Source organism: Grammomys surdaster, unplaced genomic scaffold (genome assembly GCF_004785775.1).
Source record: "Grammomys surdaster isolate TR1022 unplaced genomic scaffold, NIH_TR_1.0 309, whole genome shotgun sequence".
Classification (NCBI taxonomy): Eukaryota; Metazoa; Chordata; class Mammalia; order Rodentia; family Muridae; genus Grammomys; species Grammomys surdaster.
Genome location: NW_021604728.1, coordinates 1,695,692 through 1,712,032, shown reverse-complemented (window position 1 = coordinate 1,712,032; position 16,341 = coordinate 1,695,692). Strand labels below are relative to the sequence as shown.

Here is a 16,341-nt window from a genome sequence, read left to right as displayed (position 1 = left end):
GGTGTGCCAGCCTTCTATTCTGGTTCTGTGCGCACTGGTCTCTCAATGCATTCCAGTTTGCTAAAGCATCAACCTAAGGGGCAGAGATTGGGAGAGGTTGCTACTTGCTGCCTCAAAGATGACAAGGGGGTCAGGCAGTGAAGCAAGAAGGCAGAAGGGAGACAGAAAGCACCCAGCACCCTGAAGTTCATTTTTCTGTTGTTTCCCTTGCTTTTCAGATATGCTGTATTCAATGAAGATGGTTCCTTAGCTGAACTGAAAGGTTTTGAGGTGAAACGCCGAGGGGAGTTGCAGCTGATTAAAATCTTCCAGTCCTCAGTTTTTGAGGCCTTCCTCAAGGGCAGCACACTGGAGGAGGTGTATGGCTCTGTGGCCAAAGTGGCAGACTACTGGCTAGATGTGCTCTATAGCAAGGTAAGGCTCCACCTGCCTCCTCAGCTGGTTCTCAGGAGTGAGCATCTTTCAAGGAATTGGACTTGCATACTAGGCTCCTGGAGACTCAGGTAACAGATGAACCTGGAGCAGTTTGATGAAACCTAGCTTCCTTAGCTCTGCTACCCTATAATTCCCTAGTTTTTGGAGTGCCAGCATGACAATAAAAGGAGCCATCAGAGGAAACTTAATTATCAAATCAGTTTATTTGATTTTTGAAGTCTTTGGGTTTTTTAAGTTGTGTTTATTTATTTTATGTGTTTGTTTGTTTTTAGTATATATATCTGAATACACTGTGTGTCTGATGCCCTCAGAGGCCAGAGGTCAGCATTTGGAAATGGCAGTTGTAAGCTGCTGTGTAGGTTCTAGGAAGTGAACACTGGTCTTCTATAAGAGCAACAAATGCTCTTAACGGTAACTATTGAACTGTGTCTCTCCATCCCCCTTCTTAAAAACTTTTAAAAATTATATTTGTGTGTGTGTGTGCATGCATGCATGCATGCACATATGGAAGTTTAGAGAACAACAAATGGAAGTCAGTTCTTTCCTTCCATTATCTAGGTGCTGGAAATTGAACTAACAAGTTTTCAGACTTGGTGGCAAGTACCTTTACCTGCTGAGCCATCTGGCTAGCTCTCATTTTTTAAAGTCTTTGAATGTGCACATAATTTTGTTTTGTTTTTTGAGATAGGAGTCTTACTGCGTACCCCTGGCTGTCCTGGAATTTGTGTGTAGTCTAGGCTAACTTTAAATTCATAGAGATGACTTATCTCTTCCTCCTGAGTGCTGGGACTAAAAGTATGTGCCATGACACCCAGCTGCACACATCATTTTTATAATTTATCTTGAGCATTACCAAAGAAAGAAAAGAAGGGAATGCCTTTAGTTCTGCCTCAGAATATTTTACTATTTCTGTATTGTTATATGTTCTGGGTCACTTACCAGTCCATCTGTCTGCACATTTCCATCTGTGAGGAAATTTAAGAATCCCATTGTTCCAGCCAATGTCACATGAAATTTAGTCCTTTTAGACAGATGTCGCCTTATCTTATGTCTTGGGCATAATTATTCCCCACACAGTATTGTTGATGTAATATTTAAAACAGCGGCACTCAGTCTGGCTTGTTCTTATGGGGCTGCTATGTTCCAGACTAGACAAGGCCTGAGGCCAAGAGTAGCAGCGCGTTCTCACCACTGCTATGGCTCAGTCTCAGTCCGACCAGAAGCATCGGCCCTGGCACCCAGGAGCGCCACTTGTTGAGGATAGTATTTTAAAAGGCCGACTATCTATGTGGCAGTGGTTCTGCTTAGCTCAGGCCATGTGTACCAAAACTAGACCTGCAAGACCGTGGCTCAGGCTGGCCAGATGCACCAGCCCTGTCACCCACAAGACGCCATCGTGGCAGCTGACTCTGCCAATCCACCACACTGTCTCCCCAACGCTTGGCTGAGCCCAGACCATCTCACCATCCACGCAGTACCCAGTAGAGATGAGGCTCCAAAGCTTAATTATGATCCGAAGGCCTTATGTATTTAGAAATGTTCAGTTAACAAGATGCCCACACAATCTGAGTTGTTACCCAATACCTAACCTTAGATAAAATTTGTTACCCAGGACTGTACTGCATGTATGCGTGGGTCTCTCTGGCTCCTACATCTCTCCTCCTCTTCCTAGCTCCTCCTCTTCCTTTCCTTGCTCCTCCCACATTAGCTCCTCTCAAATTACCGAGTTCTATTGTAAAATGTAGCGGGAGAAAAATATCCCACTACACAGTATGGCTTTGGCACTTATTGCTCATACGTATTTCTTGGTAAGTTTGTATACAACCTTAAGATAATAGGTAAGATTTTATATGTCTTTTTTTCAAATGACATTTATTTTTAGGGTAGAGGATACTGGAGTAACACAGTGTACATGTGGAAGTCAGAGGACAGCTTGTAGGAGATGGTCCTCCATCATGTGGGTCCTGGAGGATCAAATTCAGGTTAACATGGGCTAGAGAGATGGCTCGGTAGTTAAGAAGATCAGGGTTTGAGTCCTAGTATCCACATGGCAGCTCACATTGTCTGTAATATTAGTCACAAAGGATCTAACACCCTTTTCTGACCTCCATGGGTACAAGGAACACAGTGACACACAGCCATACATTCAGACAAAACACTTCCACACAAATTTAAATGAAAAAAAAAAAATAAACACTCAGGTGTCAGCCTTGGCAATAGGCACTTACACCCACTAGGCCGTCTTGCCATTGCCCTAGCCTACACACACTTTAATGCAGTGCTAGGGCTCTGACCAAATGTGCTAGGGTAGCTTTTTTAAAGGTGGTTTCGGTTTTGGTTTTGGAGTATTTTTGTTTGTTTGTTTTAAGATTTGTTTATTTTATCTGAGTGTACTGTCACTGTCCTCAGACACACCAGAAGAGGGTATCAGGTCCTCTGGAAGTACAGTCAGTGCTCTTAACCACTGAGCCATCTCCAGCCCTTTGGAAATCCAAAGCCTGTCTTCAGCTTTCCAGGGAAGAAATAGGTAGGTACAATCCTACAGAATCAAAGTGAATATGGCCTCATCTTCCTGGCATCTGTTGTTTCTTTCTCTAGGCTGCTAATATGCCTGATTCTGAATTGTTCGAGCTGATTTCTGAGAACCGCTCCATGTCTCGGAAGCTAGAAGATTATGGGGAGCAGAAGTCTACATCTATCAGCACAGCAAAGCGCCTGGCTGAGTTCCTGGGAGACCAGATGGTCAAAGATGCTGGACTGAGCTGCCGCTATATCATCTCCCGAAAGCCGGAGGGGTCTCCTGTCACTGAGAGGTAAAGACCTCTTTAAAGAGTTGAGTAGATGGGTGAGTGCCTGTAATCCCAGTGCTCAAAAGGCTGAAACCAGAAGATTTTAAGTTTTAGGCCAACCTGGGCACCTTAAGAGACTGTGTCCCGAAGGGGTTTTCGGGGTGACAGGTATGATGGTATACACTTGTAAGCTCAGTATTTGGGAAACTAAAGCAAAGGTTTTATGAGTTTGGTGTTAGTCTGGACTATAGTGAATTTGAGGCTTTAAAAAAAAAAAAACTGGCTTTGCAGACCCACACCTGTAGTAGGAGCCTCTAGATCCTTATAATAGAGTTTCCATAGAAGACTGTGGGTCTGGTGGCTGTTGAAGAAGTAAGACTACCTGGTATGGTAGTATGTGGCTTTAAATCTCTACACTTGGGAGGCAGAGACAGATAGAACTCTGTGAATTCAAGGCCAACTCCTACTACAAGAGTGACCCTGTCTCAGAAAGAAGAGAAAAAAAGCCTCTATGCATATCAATTCATAGGAAGGCCTTGTGGGGCCCAAGTGGAACCCTGGAACGGAAATGGTAAGTATGGAGAATGAAGTCAGCTTCTCTTTCATGGAAGGACAGGATCTGGGCTGCTCTTACAACAACTTGTAGGTGAGAGTGACTCTGTGATGACCCACGTAGAGCAGTGCTCTGGCATACAAGAGGCTGCCTTACCTGCCAACAGCACCAACACTTCTCAGTGACCATCACAGACGAGAAAAAAAACACATTCCAACGCCTAGGACATATCACATACAGCAGCCAGCAACAAGGGACTCCATTAGATCAGCTTCTATTTCGTACCATGAGACTGTGAATTAAAGAGGAAATATGGCTTCCTGTGGTTGGAGCACAGGAAAGAAAGGGTTTGTCACACGTGGATTACAGAACCTCAAATCCAGAGTAACCCTACAGGAATCTTGAGAACCATTGTTAGAGGCAGGATAAATGTATGATTCCTTCAGAGAAATTGAAGGCTACCATGGTACTTCCTAACATAACCTTGATTCTCTCACGGAAAGGTATATCTGACCTCTTACCTAGAAACGAGACGACTTGTGATTCTGTGACTAATGGAATAGGTAGACAAAACATGAGACTTCTCAGCCCAGTCAACAGGGACTTTTAGCCCTATCGGTTGGGCATTTAGCCTCCTAGAAGCTGAGAGGGCGTATATGTAAGTGAGGAGGCCACTCATCTATCTCCACAAGTGACCAACCCCAGGTGAGATCACAGGATACAGCAGCATCAATAATTGTAATCTCAGCTCACTGAAAGATGGGTGGTTTATGACTCAGCAATGGGCACATGATAAATATTGATACCTACCTTCCTATAGAGCCCTTTAGGGAAAAATAGCAAATTTTTTCGTAAGGAGAAATTGCCAGTGTCCTGAAGAAATTTGGTCTAAGGTCAATTTGACAGATTCATATAGAGAGTAAAATAACAGATTTCAACATATCAATTAGTTAAAAGAACCCAAAGGAAAGTGCCTCAGATAATGAGCGTATGATTCACAAGTGAAGAAGTGGTGGCCAGTTTGAAAACATAAATAGGCTCCCAGAAATTACTACAGTATTGACTTTAACAGCATCTCTTGAGTTAAAAAGAATGCTGATAGCAGTTGTTGGTGAAAAGTAGACTAGCACTTAACTAGGCAGATGGGAGTATGACGGCTAAAGAGTCTATTTTGTGTGTAGAGAAAAAGCATGTCTTCCACAGTGCGCATGTGGAGGTCAGAAGGTGTAGGAGTAGATTCTGCTGTGTAAGTAAACTTAGGTTTTTCTGGTTTAACAATAAACATCTTTACTTGCTGAGCCATCTTGCCGGTCTTTGTTTGATTTTTAGACTGAGTCTTATGTAATTCATCCTGGTCTCAAACTCCATGTAGCCAAGGCTCACCTCCCAAGTTCTGGGATGAAGGTTTGAGTTATCATATTTGGTTTATATGGTACTAAGGTTCAGACTCGTGGCTACATCCTTAATTCCCACTTGGCACTTAGAAGCACATGTCTCACATAGCTTTTTATGCTCATTGTATCATGTTTAGTACCTGTCTTAAAAATAGCATTCTTGCTGAGTCAGAGGTACAGGTGGCTCTCTGAGTTCAAGGCCAGCCTGGTCTACAAATTGAGTTCTAAAACAACCATGGCTACACAGACAAACCCTGTTTCAAAAAACCAAAATGGGGGGAAAAAAGAAAATAGTATCTTCCAGAAATGGATGGCTGTTTTTTAGGTGGTAATGTATTCTGAAGGAGCCAAGTATGGAGGTCCATGTGTGTAATCTAAAGCTGCTGGAGAGGCCTGCTTAGAAAATGTAGCAACATTGTCTCAAAATAGAAATAAAGGGCTGGGAGTACTTATTTGGGAGGCCCTGAATTCAACCCCTAATACCAGAAAGATGAAGTAGTCTTGTATGTAGATTTGTTGTAGAACACACTTACCTAGTATGAACAATGCCCTGGGTTCAGTCTCCTACACTGCAAAAAGAGATGAAGACAGTTGAAAGGGTTGAACTATATCACAGGCACCAGGAGGAGTTCAGACAGGATTTGTCAAGGCTACCATGTAGGAGATGTGTTTGGCAATGCACACCTGTCATCCTAGCATGCAGAAGGCTGAGGCAGGCCAATCTGGACTACGTAGAAGTTCCAGGACAGTTTAGATCACATCAGGAGACCTTCCTTCAAAAATAACAACAATAATAATAATAGCCCTGCCACCTAGTTTTCTTTACTTGTGGCTACATCAAAATAAAGATATGCATAAAGGTAATAAATGCCAGAGAGAGGCTGTGTTGTCTCTGTGCTGAGGGGATCTGCAGTGCTCCTCTTTATTGTCTCTTACATGAAATGACATTTTCAAGCATTGTAGCTTGACAGAGCTGAGAGTATGAGTACCTGCTGTGTTTGGAGTTTATAATATTTCATAATAAAAAACATTTTGTGGCAACTAAAAGTTGCCAGCTGCTTTATTGGTAATAAGAAAGCCAACTCACACCTTAGAAAAGCATTCCATCTCCTATGTATTTTACCCAGTGAATAATGTTTTAGAAGTGTCTACTGCCCACATGTAAGAAGGGTTACAGCTCTGAACAGTGGCTACATATAAAGCAAGCAGCTAACACAAGGTGATGTGCATTTAACTTCAGCCCTTTTCTTCCTCAGTTATGTGTACTCGTAGGGGATTTCATGATAACACGTTCATACACATAACATACTGTGATCATATTAACTTGTAGAGACTTCATTATGACACATTTATACATATAGTTCATACATACGTATATGTAATCATATTAACTGTCATTGTTTTGCCTGTGTTGGTTACTTTTATATTGATGTAATAAGATACTGTGGCCAAGACAACTTAAAGAGTTTAATTTGGGGTTACTGTTTCAGGATTAGAGTCCATGATGGCCAGCAAAGGGGTGGAAGCAGGAACAGCTGAGGCCTTACCTTACATCTTAATGCCCAAGTAGGATCAGAGAGAGATAACTGGAAATAAAGGAAGTCTTTTGAAACCTCAAAGCCTGCTCCCACCAAGGCCACACCTCCTAATCCTTCCCAAATGTTACAGCTAGGAACCAAATATTCAAAAATGAGTCTATGGAGGCTATTCTCATTCAAACCACCACAGTCCTCCACTCCTGTTCCTTTTCCCAAATAGGCTTCTTTGTGCTTTAATGTCTTCTTTTTAAATCTAGGTGTTCATGTGAGAGAAACATGAAATATTTATCTTTCTGTATCATTTCTCCTAACAATCTTTAGTTTCATCTCTCTTCCTGTAAAAGATAAAATTTCATTTTTCTTTATGACTTAGTAAAACAATTAATGGGACGAGAATATACTTAACTCCATATAGTTAACTCCACTGTGTATATGTGCTTATGCCATATTTTTCTTTTCCTTTTTTTAATTTTTTTTTTTAAATTAAGATTTGTTTGTGTATTATGTGTGCATTATTCTGTCTGCATGCTTGCACACCAGAAGAGGGCACCACATCTCATTATAGATGGTTATGAGCCACTATGTAGTTGCTGGGGATTGAATTCAGGAACTCTGGAAGAGCAGCCAACACTCTTAACCTCTGAGCCATCTCTCTAGCCCCTGCCATATTTTCTTTATCGTTCATGTATTTCTCTTCCCCCTCTTCTTTCCCCTTCTCCTTATTCTTTGTTCTGTTTTATATTTTTGAGAATGGAACCCAGAGTCTTACTCGCATAGGATAAGCAAGTCCTCTTCTGGTGAGACACGCCCCTATCCCCTAACCTAAGTGTTTTAACATGGTAAAGTATAACTCAATCACTGAATGTTATAAACATCACATACAAGATGTAAGTGTATACAGAGTCTTTATCCCATGTACATTTGATAAGAGTTATAGTGGATTTGCATTGTTTTTGATTCTATTTGTTTTCCTAACTTAGGGCGATTCCACTTGCCATTTTCCAAGCAGAGCCTACAGTGAGGAAACATTTTCTCCGGAAATGGCTAAAGAGTTCATCACTTCAAGACTTTGATATTCGGACAGTGAGTGCCAATTTTTGTTTTTTGAGAGAGAGAGAGAGTGTGTGTGTGTGTGTGTGTGTGTGTGTGTGTGTGTGTGTATGCACACACACATGTGGAGATTAGAAGATAACGAATTGGTTCCCTTCCATCATGTGGATGCCAGAAATCTAACTCAGGTCGTGAGACAAGTGTCTGTGTCTAATGAGCCATATTGCCACCCTAGCTATTTTTATACTATTAAAGGTTTAGAAAAAAGCTAGTTAGAATGTATCTGACCTTTCACAGGGATCATCTAGGACAGACAACACAGATATTTACATTATGATTCATAAGAGTAGCAAAAATACAGTTATGAAATTGAAATAAAAATAATTTCATGGTTGGGGGTCACCATAACAAAGAGCTGTATTGAAGAGTCACAGTGTTAGAAAGATTGAGAACCACTGCTCTAGGACATCAGGAAGCCATTAAGCTGCTCTTTGGTAGAATAAAGCTGGGGTACTACTACCTTTACCGTCTACTATTTCTTGATCCTATAGGCTCAATAAGCTTTAAATGAACATGTTGTTTCCAGAAGATGAAGTGAAACACAACATTTAGTAATGTCGGCATGTGACAGTGTAGACAAGTGCTGATTCTCATGTTTTGTGCATGCAGATTCTGGACTGGGACTACTACATAGAGCGGCTGGGGAGTGCCATCCAGAAGATCATCACCATCCCCGCAGCTCTGCAGCAGGTGAGACAAAAGCCATGGGTACTATCCTGGGCCACAAAGACCAGTAGACCCATAGAAGACTTTCTTCCTGGTGTGTGTTATCCTCACTTAGGTGAAGAACCCAGTTCCACGTGTCAAACATCCAGACTGGCTGCACAAAAAACTACTAGAGAAGAATGATATCTACAAGCAGAAGAAGATCAGTGAGCTCTTTGTACTTGAAGGAAAGAGACAGGTAACACACAGGACCCAGGGTACCAAGGTCTGCAAGCTAGCCATACATTTTATTTGTTTTGGTTTTGTGAGTCTCTCTATATAGCCTTGACTATTCTAAAACTCCCTATGAAGACTAGACTGGCCTGAAACTCACAGAGATTTCTTCCCCTGTATGCACCACCCTGCTTGGCCCATAATTTCCTGATACTACCTCTAAAGAGACATTTTATCTCTAAAAGTGTGCACTGTGGTACCTTACTCATCAGGGCCCTCCAGTCTCATTTTGTGTAACAAGAAGCATATGTTAGTCATCAGATGGGTATGAAGAATTCATTTGCATGTAAATGATGAGGTATACAAATTAGACATAGTGACCTCACCTAGATAGATCACTACTGTAGACTTCAGTTTCTTAACAAAATGAAGATCATTCCTAGAGACACACCAAAGACTGCGTAATGAGAAGTGTGGTTGAAAAGCTGGTATGCTCGTCTCTCCAGACCCCTTCCTGCTCTTCACAGGACTCAAGTTTGTTTCCAGCACCCATATCAGGTGGCTTACACATGCCTGAAACTCCAGCTCCAGGGAATCCAAGACCTTTTCTAGCTTCTACAGACCCCTGCATACATATGGCATACACTTACACAGACATACACACAAAAATAAAAAGTAATCTTTGAAAATACAAAAAAAAATAAAACCCAGCATAACTAAAATTAGAGCAGGGGAAAAATTTTTTTAGAAAGGTTTTATGTGTATGGTCTGCATATATGTCTATAAGGTACTTACATGCCTAGTACCCACGGAGGAAGAGGGTGTTAGATTTCTTGAAACTGGAGTTAACAGATGGTTGTGCGTCAACATGTGTGTGCTGGAAATTGGATCCAGGTCCTCTGGAAAGGCAGTCAATGCTCTTAACTGCTGAGCCATCAGCCCCAAGAAAAAGTATTAAAGTTTAGAAGTGTTAAAAATTAGAAGTGTACCATTTATGATGTCTCATGCCTATAGTCCTGGTTGTTGGGAGGCTGAGACAGGATGGATAGGAGTTCAAGGCTGAGTTGGAGCACAGTATGACACACTCTTATGTCTCTCTCAAAACACAAGTAAAAGTGAGTTAAAAGCCAGAATGTTACAGAGACTCAATAATAACCTAAAATTGTGTGTGTGTGTGTGTGTGTGTGTGTGTGTGTGTGTGTGTGTTCATGTTTGAGACAGAGTTTTTCTGTGTAGCCCTGGATGTCCTAGAACTTACAATATAAACCAAACTGGCCTCAAACTAAAAAGATTCACTTGCCTCTTCAGGTGCTGGGATTAAAGTTGTATGCTACCAAGCCTGGCTTACTTTAATCTTTTAAGGCAAGGTCTTAAGCTGGGCTGGTCTTTAACCCGCTGTGCCAGACTGGCCTTTAATCTTCTGTGAAGCAGAGGCTGGCCTTAAGCTCCCAATTCCTTTACCCGAATTTCCTGAGTGCTGAGATTATAAGCATGTATGTACATGGCCAGTTTAGATTTTAAAGCTTTAGCAATGTGATATTTGCAAGAGCTGTACCTAGGAAAAAATGTATATACTAAGTAAATGTTAGCCAGAATAAGCTGATGCAGGGCAGAGAGTGTTTGTGTATTGTGAATGAGGCCTTGGATACAATCCCCAGTACACATGCATACAACCATACACACACACATACACACATTTTAGAAAGAAAGAAAACTAGGCCAAATATGGTGTATGTTTTTTATCCCAACACTTGGGAGGCAGAGGCAAGTGGATCTCTTAATTTGAGGCTAGCCTGGTCTACAGAGCAAGCTCCAAGACAGCCAGTGATACACAGAGAAACCTGGTCTCAAAAACTAAATAGAGATAGATGGAGGGAGGGAGGGAGGGAGGGAGGGAGTTTGGTTGGTTTTGAGATAAGGTGTAGCCCTGACTGACCTTGAACTCAGTATCTGTTTGCTTCTGCCTCCTGACTGCTAGGATTAAAGAGATGTGCCATCATGCCTGGCAACAAATCTTAATCATCGTGTCATTGGTAGGACTCTTTTAAATTATTATTTTATTTATTATTTTTTTACTTGTATGTATATGTGTATTGTGTGGATGTGAAGGTCAAAGAATCAGTTTTCCTTCCACCATGTGGGTCCTAGGGAAATCAAACTCAGAATGGCAGGTTTGGAGGCAAATGCCTAACCATTTGAGCCGTCTTGTCTCTACAAGTCTTGATTTACTAGGAATACATATCTCTAACAATATAGCCTCAAATTTAATTAAAAATTTTACTGAAATTCAAAAAAATTATTAAAAGAAATATTGGTAATCATTTTGGAAAATTGATAACATAAACTCAATTGTTAAATGAATATATCACAAATTAGTAAAATATATAAAATTAATGTGTATAAGTATTTTGTTTAAATATATGTGTGTGCATGATGTGCATGTCTGGTGCCACAGAGATTAGAAGAACCATCTTCCTAGCCCCCTAACCATGTTTTTAAATAGCTATACTTAATGCACAAATAAAACCTTATGCCCAGTAATTAAGGACTAAAGAGGTGCCTTAGTACATAAGAGCATTGGCTGCTTGTTCAGATTATATGCATTAGTGACTAACTCACAGTCACCAATAATACCCTGGTGTTGAATTAAGGAAAGAAATAAAAGCATTTCCCCTTGGAGTCATTTAAACAAGATCTAGTTAATATTTAAATTTTCTACTTCATGCTCCCTGTGTCTCCAACCTCTGTCTGTCTTTTATATGAGTCTGAATTAGTACCAGCCTAAATTTTATCTTATGAGTTTGTTTCTGTCTTATGAGTTTGTTCCTGTGTCTGTCTGTTAGTCTGTATGAGTCCATTTGTGAATGGTATCAGTCTGTGTGTCTCCCTACCAAAGGGCTTCTTACTATATTTAATGAACAGCATAGAAAGCATCACATGGGAGAAGGAATGGAGTATTTTACAGAAATCTTTAAACAGTTTTACAAAGCTCCAACTGACCCAGATAACAAGCATCATTGTTTTGGGTTTTTTTTGGGGAGGGGGGACGGGTTTTGGGGAGGTGAAGGTGTCGATTGGGTTTTTTTGGCTTGTTTGGATGTTGTTGTGTTGTGGTTTTGTTAGTTTGGTTTTTCAAGACAGGGTTTCTCTGTGTAATACTGGCTGTCCTGAGATCTGCCTGCCCCTGCCGCCTGCCCCCTGCCTCATACCTAATTTAAGGTTACAGATATGCATTGGCTTAAGTTATAAAAGTTGATTACATGGGAACTTCAAGGCGAGTAAGATTGTTTCATTGTTCTCTTAAAAGCAGATTAAACAGTTTTGCGTGCACAGTAGGGTAGGCTAGCAGTCTTATTTTAGTTGACCTCAAGGCATATTAACTTTTGCTGTGACATCCAGCAAAAGTTCCAGTCCTTTAAAATGTAAGAGGAATAATAATAATAATAATCACATATTCTTAACTGGTTTAAGTGTGGCAGACCTGTAATTACAGCTGCTAGGGAGACTGAGGCAAGGGGATTCAGAGTTCAAAGCCAGTTTGGGCTATGCAATGAGATCCTATCAAAAAAATGAACAGGAACCACCAAGACGATTCTGTCTTGGGAATCACTCACATTTGGGTGGGTGTTCTTTCCCTAAGTGCCCCCTTTTCTCCCTTCATACTCAAAAGTTAAACCTGTGTTAAAACCTCAGCTCTGACTCAGAGCATACAACCTTGTAAAAAGGCTCGCAGATACATACATCTTTTTGAAAGAACTAACATTCTCTGATAAACACCTGGGAAACTAAAGATGGACAGCTTCCTTGGTAGAATTAAGACAGATGATCTAATTCCACTGCTCCTAGACAAAGACAGGTGCATCTCTGAAAGTTTTCGACTTGTCTGATCTATATAGAGAGTTCCAGGCCAGCGAGAGCTACACAGTCAGACCCTGTCTCCAAAAAGGGGGTGGGAGAACAGGCTGGAGAAATGGCTCAGCAGTTAACAGCACATACTGTTCTTTCAGAGTACCTGAATTCGGTTCCTAGTACCTATAACAGGAGGTTCACAACCATCTATAACTCCACCTCCAAGTGGTCCAATGTCTTCTGACCTCTGAGGGAACTGCACTCATGTATATACACATGATTAAAAATAACATCCCTTTTCAGGAGATGTACTATGAACAGAATAGAATTTACCAGATTGAGATTCTGAATTATAAGGCTGGGTTTTATCTTTACAGGTTGTGATGGCCCAGACTTCAGAAAACAGTCTGAGTCTCTGCACTCCAGACATGGAGGACATTGGACTCATAAAGCCATACCACCCTACAGTCCCAGTTGCTACTAAGAGGAAGAGAGTCTGGGAGAGCCAAAAGGAGTCTCAGGATGTTGCACTAACTGTGCCCTGGCAAGAGGTCTTAGGGCAGCCTCCCTCCCTTGGAACCACACAGGTAAGACCTTTGAGAAAGTTGCTATGGCACCCTGTCTCCTAAAGGTATGCTACATAGTACAGGCATCCTAAGGCAAATCCTTGCCCTGGAACAAGTTGATTGCAGAAATGCCTGAGTGTTAGCATTTAAAGCTGTTGAAGTTTAGGAATAAAAAACAGGCTGTTGAAGGAAGATGATCAGCATTTAAAGCTGTTGAAGTTTAGGAATAAAAAACAGGCTGTTGAAGGAAGATGATCAACATGTGTTAGCAATTGTTCATTTTCATCTGTCCTAGGAGGAGTGGTTGGTCTGGCTCCAGTTCCACAAGAAAAAGTGGCAGCTCCAGGCCCAACAGCGCCTAGCCCGCAGGAAGAAACAACGCTTAGAGTCAACAGAAGATATGCCAAGGCTTGGAGCTATCCGAGACGGACCTGCCTCAGGACTGGGGAGCTTTTTGCGACGGACCGCCCGCAGCATTATGGACCTTCCATGGCAGATAATACAGGTGTGGGCCTTCATCCATGAGAGTGACAAGATGTTGAGAGCAGTCCTTCATGGACCTGGAGGAGGGAATGTGCAGCCATTCCTGCAGTATAGGATGGAAGATAGAAGTGCCTTCAGATTCTTGCCCATCACAGGGGCCCTGCACATAGGCGGATGTGGTCAAGGCTGGAGGCAATGTGGGAGGTGACCTGTTCACAGGTGTCAGTATGTTCCCTGATTATGTACTATGTATTCTGAATTTTCTCAGATCAGTGAGACCAGACAGGCTGGTCTGTTCCGACTGTGGGCTCTCATCGGCAATGACTTGCACTGCATCAAGCTGAGTATCCCTCGAGTATTCTATGTGAACCAGCGGGTAGCCAAAGCAGAGGATGGGCCTTCATATCGAAAGGTAAGGAGGCCACTGGTATTGCTTGTCACCTCTAAGATGTCTCCATATAATGGAGGCCACATAAAGAATTGGTCAGAAACTGGACTTTGCAGACCCAAGGCCTCATAGCTAGTGAGCAATGTGGTCTGTCTCCATTTCCTATTGATACTGGGATCTTGTAAAGAGTTACTTGAAACTGTGTCTTTGAATGTTCAGAAATGGAAACTGCTGCTCTCCATCAGGCTGATGAGCAGGAAAGAATTGGATAGAAGTTACAAGTCGTTCATATAAGTACTATTGTAGTTACTAGCATCATTGGGATGTAAATTCATCTACCATATAGCCTGTTCATTGGAATAATATAATCCAATGCTTTTAGTGAATTGTGAACCATAGTCACAAATTCAGACTTCATCATCCCCAAAAGAAGTTTGTACTAGTCAGCTGGAAGCCTGTCCTTCCCTGCAGCCCCAAGCAGCCAACTACTATCTCACTTCCTGCCTGAGGACCTGCCTAGTCACAGCATCTCAGATATGGAGTCATAATCTAGGTAGGTGGTTCTTTCCACCGTAACTGTCTTCAGACACACCAGGAAAGGGCATCAGATCCCATTATAGATGGTCATGAGCCACCATGTGGTTGCTGGAGATTGAACTCAGGACCTCTGGAAGAGCAGTCAGTATTCTTAACCACTGAGTTGTCTCTCCAGCCCGACTTAGAAGATTTTGAGGAAGTCTCTTTATGTGACATCTCAGTTGGAGCACCCCATTTGACTCAGTATGTAACTCGGGGTAAAGTTAGTTTATGATATTGTCTGCTCACAGGTGGATGCTAGCTGTATATAAGGAACACCTGGGAGAGGTACATAATTGTAGGTGTAATATATGAGGCCTTATTCCAGCTTATTGACTTGGAATATGAACCAAGAATGGGCAGGGGTCACCAGGATAATGGACACATGGGACTAGGGTTTTCATACAGGTAGAGCTGTGTGGTGGTGATTGTGTAGGAGAATGTCTGCACTACAGAACCTTTTCCTTTGTGATTATCTGCTCCCTCTGGCAAGATGTACATCACTATCCTTGGCATCCCCTGGGGATTCTAGGATGGAGGTCCTCTGTCCTTTCTGTGTAAGAACTTTGTATATCACTTAGAATTGTTTTAGGATGGAGGTTGTCTTAGTCAGGGTTTGTATTCCTGCACAAAACATCATGACCAAGAAGCAAGTTGGGGAGGGAAGGGTTTATTCAGCTTACACTTCCACATTGCTGTTCATCACTAAAGGAAGTCAGGACTGGAATTCAAGCAGGGCAGGAAGCAGAAGCTGATGCAGAGGCCATGGAGGGATGCTGCTTACTGGATTGCTTCCCCTCGTTTGCTCAGCCTGCTTTCTTATAGAACCCAAGACTACCAGCCCAGGGATGGCACCACCCACAATGGGCCTTCCCCAGCCCTTGATCACTAATTGAGAAAATGCCTTACAGCTAGATCTCATGGAGGCATTTCCTCAACTGAGGCTCCGTTCTCTGTGATAACTCCAGCTTCTGTCAAGTTAACAAAACCAGCCAGTACAGAGGTGTTTATTGTTTGAGACAGGGTCTCATGTAGTTTAGGCTGTCCTTGAGTTTGCAATAAAAGTGAGGCTGGCCTTCAATTCCTGACCCTCTGGCCTCTGTCACCTACATGCTAGGATTATAGGCCTGTGTTATCATGCTAAGCTCATGAATTGTATTTTTCTCAATCCTAGAGATCAAACCCAAGGACTAGTGAATTGCTAGGTACACACTCTATCCCTAAGCTGTGTCCCACAGCACAGAAGCAAACTAGTTTCTTCCTTAAAAAGTGAGATATTGGGGGCTGGTGAGATGGCTCAGTGGTTAAGAGCACTGACTGCTCTTCCAGAGGTCATGAGTTCAAATCCCAGCAACCACATGGTGGCTCACAACCATCTGCAATGATATCTGATGCCCTCTTGTGGGGTGTCTGAAGACAGCTACAGTGTACTTACATATAATAAATAAATAAATAAATAAATAAATAAATAAATAAATAAATAAATAGTTTAAAAAAAAAAAAAGTGAGATATTGGCCAGGCAGTTGTGGCGCATGCCTTTAGTCCCAGCACTTGGGAGGCAGAGACAGGCGGATTTCTGAGTTTGAGTCCAGCCTGGTCTACAGAGTGAGTTTCAGGACAGCCAGAGCTACACAGAGAAACTCTGTCTCGAAAAAAACGAAATTAAAAAAATATTGTTTCCAGGTAGTGAGTGGCAAGTAGATTACTCTTTTCTTTTTCTTTTCAGGTCTTTGTTTGTTTGTTTGTTTGTTTGTTTTGTTTTGTTTTGTTTTTCGAGACA

At 41.9% G+C, this 16,341-nt stretch overlaps 1 protein-coding gene across 1 annotated transcript in view; it reads left to right on the top strand.

Moving 5' to 3' along the window:
* The window catches only part of Pole (DNA polymerase epsilon, catalytic subunit), a 53,657-nt gene that overhangs the window by 20,541 nt on the left and 16,775 nt on the right, over nt 1–16,341 (top strand). Inside the window, exons 25-32 of the mRNA XM_028777384.1 lie at nt 219–414; nt 3,034–3,248; nt 7,690–7,792; nt 8,429–8,509; nt 8,601–8,723; nt 12,925–13,134; nt 13,409–13,618; nt 13,865–14,008. Of these exons, the coding sequence (XP_028633217.1) occupies nt 219–414; nt 3,034–3,248; nt 7,690–7,792; nt 8,429–8,509; nt 8,601–8,723; nt 12,925–13,134; nt 13,409–13,618; nt 13,865–14,008 (1,282 nt within the window). The remainder of the gene's footprint in view (nt 1–218; nt 415–3,033; nt 3,249–7,689; nt 7,793–8,428; nt 8,510–8,600; nt 8,724–12,924; nt 13,135–13,408; nt 13,619–13,864; nt 14,009–16,341) is intronic.